The 7,188-nt window shown below is 46.5% G+C and overlaps 1 protein-coding gene across 1 annotated transcript; it reads right to left on the reverse strand.

Annotated features, from left to right (window-relative positions):
- Window positions 1-2,660: 2,660 nt before the first annotated feature.
- Window positions 2,661-6,023, reverse strand: GSTM3 (glutathione S-transferase mu 3). Its single transcript, XM_059137594.1, has 8 exons — window positions 5,875-6,023; window positions 5,407-5,482; window positions 4,981-5,045; window positions 3,974-4,055; window positions 3,780-3,880; window positions 3,368-3,463; window positions 3,169-3,279; window positions 2,661-2,858 (listed from the first exon to the last, which is right to left on the reverse strand). Exons 1-8 carry the CDS (start codon window positions 5,923-5,925, stop codon window positions 2,760-2,762), a joined length of 681 nt encoding a protein of 226 aa, XP_058993577.1. The 5' UTR covers window positions 5,926-6,023; the 3' UTR covers window positions 2,661-2,759.
- Window positions 6,024-7,188: the final 1,165 nt, after the last annotated feature.

Below are 7,188 nucleotides of genomic sequence, written 5' to 3' on the forward strand. Positions count from 1 at the left end.
TTCCCTTGAACTTCCATCCTGAAGCCTGGGGCTCTCTCCCATTGGCCTAAAGTAAGCATTTTTCAGTGTGTCCTTCCAGCCCTTTTTCTGTTTCTTTCTTTCTTTCTTTCTTTTTTTTTTTTTTTTTAAGATTTATTTATTTTAGAGAGAGAGAGAGAGCACAAGCTGGTGGGGTGGAGTGAGAGAAAATCTCAAGAAGTCTCCATGCTAAGCGTAGGGCTCAACGTAGGGCTGGATCTCATGACCCCAAGATCACAACTTGAGCTGAAACCAAGAGTTGGATGCTTAACCGACTGTGGCACCCACATGGCCCCTTCCAAGTCTTTTTCTACGCATTTACAAACATAAATGTATCTGTAGAAAATGCTTACCTTATAGTTTCCTCCTTTAAAATGCAAAAGGTTTTGCACCATACATGCTTATCTGCAATCTAATTTTTAAAATTCAAAAAATGTGTCTTGGGGGCTTTCCACATCAGTTCACACAGTTCAATCTCATTCTTTAGTTGCCTTATGGTATTCCATGATACTGATGGGCATGGACAGGATTTTCACCTGTTCCCACAAACCATACCCCAGTCTTAGCATATGGCTTAGGTGCATGGAGAGGTTTTCACCAGAATGGAAATTGTTGGGTTACGGGACGTGATTTGATTTTTTTTTTTTAAATGATTTTTTTTTTTTAAGATTTTATTTATTTATTTGTCAGAGAGAGAGAGGGAGAGAGAGTGAGTACAGGCGGACAGAATGGTAGGCAGAGGGAGAAGCAGGCTCCCTGCTGAGCAAGGAGCCCGATGCGGGACTCGATCCCAGGACGCTGGGATCATGACCTGAGCCGAAGGCAGCTGCTTAACCAACTGAGCCACCCAGGCGTCCCCGTGATTTGATTTTTAGAAGATGTTGGCAAACTGTCCTCCAGTGTAACTAACTGATTTACAAGCTCACAGGCAGGAAATGCCAACACTTCACAAACATCTTAGTTTTTATTCACTTGATAGATGGAAAATGGTCTCTCACTGTTGTAACCTGTAGTTCTTGGATTATAAACATCTGTTTAATATTTTTTTTGGCTAGCACATTTCTTTTTCTGTAAATCATTTGTTCATAGATTTCTGTCCATTTTAATAAAGTCTTAATGATTTATAGGAATTCTTTATATAGTCTTTACACTGGTACTTTATTTTGTCCTTTTTTGTCTCGTTTGCCATCTTGTCATTTAATTATACTTATTTGTCCCTTGTCATAGAAAATTCTTAAATACTGTTCAATTTGCAAATCTTTCCCTTTATGGCTTTTTGTTTTTAATGTCCTATTTAGAGAAACCTACCTTAAGATCACAAATATTCTTACATTTTCTTGAACACTTCTACAGCTCTGTTTAATGTTGGGACTGAATTGAAGATGAGTTAGTTTTAGTGAATGGTTTGAGGTTAGGGGTCTATTTTTTTAAAAATTTCTTTTTGGTGTTCCAGAATTCATTGTTTATGTACCACATCCAGTACTCCAGGCAATACGTACCCTCCATAATACCCACCACCAGGCTCACACAACCTCTCACTCCCCGCACCTCCAAAACCCACAGTTTGTTTCTCAGAGTCCATAGTCTCCCATGGTCCGTTTCCCCCTCCAATTTTCCCCATTTCCCTTCTCCTCTCCATCTCCCCATGTCCTCCATGTTATTCCTTATGCTCCACAAATAAGTGAAACCATATGATAATTGACTCTCTGCTTGATTTATTTCACTCAGTATAATCTCTTCCAATCCCATTCATGTTGATACAAAAATTGGGTGTTCATCCTTTCTGATGGAGGCATAACACTCAGTAGTATATATGGACCACATCTTCCATATCCATTTGTCCGTTGAAGGGCATCTTGGTTCTTTCCACAGTTTCACGACTGTGGCCATTGCTGCTATGAACATTGGGGTACAGATGGCCCTTCTTTTCACTACATCTGTATCTTTGGGGTAAATGCCCAGTAGTGCAATTGCAGGGTCATAGGAAAGTTCTATTTTTAATTTCTTAAGGAATCTCCAGTTTTCTAAAGTGCCTGCACCAACTTGCATTTAAGGTATGGGGTCTATTATTATTATTATTATTAAAGATTTTATTCATTCATTTTATTTATTTATTTGAGAGAGAGAAAGCACTTAAGTGCACCCTAATGTGAGGTTCAGTCCCATGACCCTAAGATCATGACCTGAGTTAAAACCAAGAGTGGGACACTTAACCAACTGAGCCACCCAGAAACCCCACTATCATTTTTAATTGGTAAGTAATTGCCCCCACTTACTTATTGGTTAGCTTACCAGTTTGAAATTTCATCTTTATCACATTACATTCCCACATATAAGGGACTGTTTCTGAACTTCAGTTCTGCAAAATCCAGTGTCCCATACAGTTTCACTTGTTATCTATGCCACATCTTTACAGGGCTCTAGTCCCATGTAATGGACCTGTTCTCTACAGTTGCACAATCTCACCTTTGTTTCTAGTGCTCGCTCTCAGGACTTGGGCAAGCACCTCTAGCTTGGAACACAGTTGTGGTGTAGGGGGATTGTCAGTGTTGCGGGGATTGGATTCACATCTTGGAAATTTTCCACATATCCTTACTCTCTTCTGGCCTTTACTCCCAAAAGAAATTCCAGCTAGACATCAGTAGCCTAAATGCTGTTTATTGAAAAGAGCGGAGAATCGAGGGTACATGCTCCCTAGGGACAGGATGGAATAAAACAAGCAGTGCAAATCCTTCTCCGGCTCAGCATATTCTCTTGCTGCCCCACTGGGCCATCTTGTTATTGACGGGCATCTTCAGGAAGCGGTCAGACTGCATGTAGTTAGCTATCTTCTCCAAAGCCTGAAGGGAAAGCACACCAAATCTGGTAAAGACGCTAACCCAGTCCAACAGACACATCCCAAACCAGGGACATTCCCATATTGCCCGTCTCTATAGCATCCATCCCACCCCTGGCCACAATTTCACGCAGATAGTGCCATTAGGGTATAGAAGCCAGGCCCTTCCTAAGACATGAAGGTTTAGAGGTGTCCAACCATGGACCCCTTTACGCAAATGCTGGTGCTGAGAAAGAATATACCATAATGGGGTCCTCTAGGGACCAGGGAAGTAGGGGAGTGTTTCTGAAAGGGAAAGGTGCAGGGAGCATCACCTCAAAACGGCACATGAAAGCCTTCAGGTTTGGAAATTCATCCAGGCACTTGGGCTCAAACATACGGTTCTGATCTAAGACATCATAGGTGAGGAAATCCACAAAGGTGAGCTAGGGGAGCAATAAGATGGTCAGGTTTGCAGGGTTCAGTAATATTGGGGAGATAGGAAGGCATCTTCCCCTTTTCCTGTCTTCCTACCTTTTCTCCTGCAAACCATGAGAATTTCCCCAGGAACAAGGAAAACTGTTTCAGTTGTCCAGGTAGCTGTTCCAAGTACTGAGGCTTCATTTTTTCCTGGGAGAGAGGGAAAAAGAGAGAAAGAGAGAATAGTTGTTACCACCTTCAGAGCGAGTCAGGGCATGAGCCAATGAGGGGACACTTAGCGGCCCCCTCCTCCGTGTGCCTCCCTCTTACTGCCTTCAATAGGGGTTGCAGAACAGAAAGAACAGGGGGCCAACACCAGAGTTATAGGACAAATGGAACCCCCCCGCCCCCGCATTTCTGACAGGCTGGGTTGGTGGGACAGCAGAAGTAGCAGAATGGAGCAGAATGAACGCCAGGGTTTTTAAACACTCCTTTTCCTTAATGCCTGCCTGCTAAGGAGACTTACAAGGTCAGGGCTGTACCACAGCCGGATCAGCTGCATGCGGAAGTCCATTACTTGGTTCTCCACGATGTCCACTCGAATCTTTTCTTCTTCAGTCTCGCCACCTACAGGCCAGCGGATGAGAAATCACCCTTGGAATCATCCACCTCCCGGAGAATTGCCAGCCTGGTCTCCCCTGCTGGCCCTACCCCACTCACACATATTGTGCTTGCGAGCGATGTAGCGCATGATAGCATTACTCTGAGTGATCTTGTTCTTACCATCCAGGAGGTAAGGCAGCTGGAAGGAAAAGGACAGGTCAGATGAGCAACCAACCTCTCTCTTGCCTCCCTGCTTCTCTCTCCTGGGGAATTTGAGACTTGCAGGTAAGTAGTAGAGAGAAAATGCTGTGTTAGGACAAAGAAGAAAATAGCTGTTGGGTCCCCACCTGGTTCTATTTTTTTTTTTTTTTTTAAAGAAAGGAGGGCTTCTATTTATTTATTTATTTGACAGAGGGAGGGAGAGAGATCACAAGTAGGCAGAGAGAGGGGGAAGCAGGCTCCCTGCTGAGCAGAGAACACGATGTGAGGCTCGATCCCAGAACCCTGAGACCATGACCTGAGGTGAAGGCAGAGGCTTAATCCACTGAGCCACCCAGATGCCCCTCCACCTGGTTCTAGGCCAGGGCTCTTAATCTTTCTGTGTGTGTATGTGTGTGTTTGTGTGTGCGTGCGCGCAGCCACAGACCTTTTGTCAGAATACGATTTTTAAATACATAAAGCAAATTATGTAGGATTCCACAATTTGTAAAACATTAAAGAAATAGAATTATCATGTGTGTCTATTTATGTGTTAAATAACGAGATGTAATAACTATCATCATTTCAAAGTCTGATGCACGTAACTACTATTTATGTACAAGATCTGCCACACATGTAATGTAATGTGAAAATACCCAATTTCGACTAGTGACAAAGTCACAGCCATGGCTAATAACCAATGTCACTTATTACCTATATTCACCAGAGAAGGAATTCTTAACTTTTCAATTGTGGTTATTGGAAATGAAAATAACTTTTTTTCCAAGCTCAGGCACCCTTGAATTCTACCTATTTTATCCAGGTTAAGAGCCCACATTCTAGATCCCCCTAGACCAGAGAGGAAAGAAGCAAGGATATACTTGAAGGCCTTCCCTTCTGCCCCCTCTTCTCCTAAGGACACCTACGTTAGGAAAGTCCAGGTCGAGCTTGAATTTCACATCCAGCCACTGGCTTCTATCATAGTCCGGAGCTGTAAGAGAATGAAGTGGGGCCCAACCTTCTTAACATCCTGCCTGAGGAGAGTAGAAAGATCTAAAGAAATAACCTCATCTCAATACCTCACATTCCCAGGATCCCAAAGTTAACCATTTACTCTCCGGGCCTATTAAGTAAACTGGGTTGGACCGTGGCAGAGGGAGGATCCCCAGGCTCGATAAAGGATGCATCCACCTCTCCCCACGCGGGACACAGCAGGGGGGTCCCGGGTAATTGGGACAGATGTCCCACCCAACTTAGGCGTGATGCCACCCTCTGGGCATAAGACCACAGAGACAGTTCGAGGGCCGGGGGCTTAGTGCTGGACACTGGGTCACAGACACGGGACGCATTACCTTCCCCGCACGTGTACTGTTTTTCCTCATAGCATGTTTCGGTGAACTCTAGGAGCATGCGGATGGCATGCGCCAGCTGGGGAAGAAAAACCCGCCGTCAGCGCCTGCGCGGCGGCCACAGGCCCCCCAACCCCCGCCCGCCAACGTCCCCTGCCTGGGGCTGCGGCGACCGTGCATACTGCCCAGGCGGTCGTTAAGAGCGCGCCCCCCCCCCCCACCCCGCTCCGCCCGAGATCGACCTCAGCGTCTTGCTGTCCTCAGCCCTCTCCCGGGCCAGGCGATCCCAGAAGCCAAGCGGGATCGGTCTCCGCGGTCGGGGATCCCGGCTAGGGCGGGCTGCGCCGTGGCTAGGGTCGGCGGGCTCGGGAGTATCGCCCCCTCCTCTCGGAGGCCGCTGACCCTGAGCCTCGGGTCGCCTCCGCGACCGTCTCCCTGACCGAGCGGCTCGGTCGTCGGGACGGCACTCACCCCGCGAATATCCCAGTAACCCAGAACCATGGTCGACTTGGACAACGACATGACGGCCCTTCAGTGCCTTCGAGGTCTGGGGGTACGCGGCAAACGGGCAGGACTTTATACCCGACGTAAGTGGGCGGGGCCAACGCGAGAGCTCTGACTCCGCCCCCACCCAGCGTCCTCCCTTCTCTCCGCGAGTCCACGGGAATAGCGGCGGGACAACCTGTGTAGTCTTAAGGGCTGGAGGTAGGGCGGTGGCGGAAGCCGCTGGGTTTGGGGCTTTGCGCTCCCTGGTGGTGGCGCTGCGCTCAGGTGGTTAATAGTGCCAGTCAGGGCTGGAGGAGCACCAGCAACCCAGGCAGTTAGGGCCCTGCGGAATCCCTGGAGGGTGAGATTCCTGTCCTAAATATTTCTCCAGAGGGAGGAGGAGGGTGTTGGTGGGGGGGAGATGGACAAGCACCCCCCATCTGGATGGACAAGCAGATGGACAAGCACGGAGAGGTGATAAAGGAAATTTTCAGTTTTCCAATGTTTGTGGGCCCTGCTTCTGGGCTCCCAGCGAAGCACAACTGTTATCATGGTTACAGTGACTCCACCAAACTTGAAAGCATGGGCTCTATTTCTGCCCCCAGCACGCATTGTACATCTGCTAGCAAAAAAACCCAAAAGGAAACATTTCAAACTAAAGATGAGTAAACATCTCCCTAAGTTCTGTTCTCATAGCTCTGAAGCCTTGACCCTTGCACATACTAAAAGCACAAGATAAAATTTGTGATTTTCCTGAAATGTCCTTCATCATGGTGATTTGTAACTCTTGATGTAACAGAAAACCATATATACCCTGTAGTAAACATTCATTCTCAGCAGCACTCTCTTCTTTGTGAAGATTGTATATCCTGGGTAGTTGTCCTTACTTGGGTTCTAATAAAATTCTTTTCCTTTTTTTCTTTTTCTCCCAGTTCTAAAAGGTTTGTTCATTATGTGTTGGCAGTTCTGTTATGTTGGCATAGCAGCATATCAGAGCTGCTTACCTGAGAACACCTTGGGGTCGGCTAGAACTCTGTGCTAGTACCAGCACCAGCCCCCTGTGCCCCTCTGACTTCTCAGTGTCTCCTAGCTGTATCTGGTAAATTCTCCTGATATCTGGACCTCCTGAGTTGAAGCTCCTGACTTTTTCCCTAGTTGTTAAAGGTTACTGGTTGGTAATGTTCTCTAGGTGGGAATAATCTAGAGGGGGGATTTGATGGGTTGGTTGTTTCACTTTGGCATTATGCTGATGTTATTAATATGAAGCTTGAAGTTTGAATACAGTTTCTGGCTAGAAAT

The sequence above is a fragment of the Mustela lutreola genome, chromosome 10, assembly GCF_030435805.1.
Source record: "Mustela lutreola isolate mMusLut2 chromosome 10, mMusLut2.pri, whole genome shotgun sequence".
Taxonomy (NCBI): domain Eukaryota; kingdom Metazoa; phylum Chordata; class Mammalia; order Carnivora; family Mustelidae; genus Mustela; species Mustela lutreola.

Bases quoted from the DNA above. Each gene is read 5' to 3' on its own strand.
- GSTM3 (XM_059137594.1), bottom strand. From the start codon at position 5,925: ATGTCGTTGTCCAAGTCGACCATGGTTCTGGGTTACTGGGATATTCGC. The intron at 5,483-5,874 runs GTGAGTGCCGTC...TTTCTTCCCCAG, and splicing joins GTTACTGGGATATTCGCGGG to CTGGCGCATGCCATCCGCAT. The intron at 2,859-3,168 runs GTGATGCTCCCT...CTTTCCCTTCAG, and splicing joins CTTTCATGTGCCGTTTTGAG to GCTTTGGAGAAGATAGCTAA.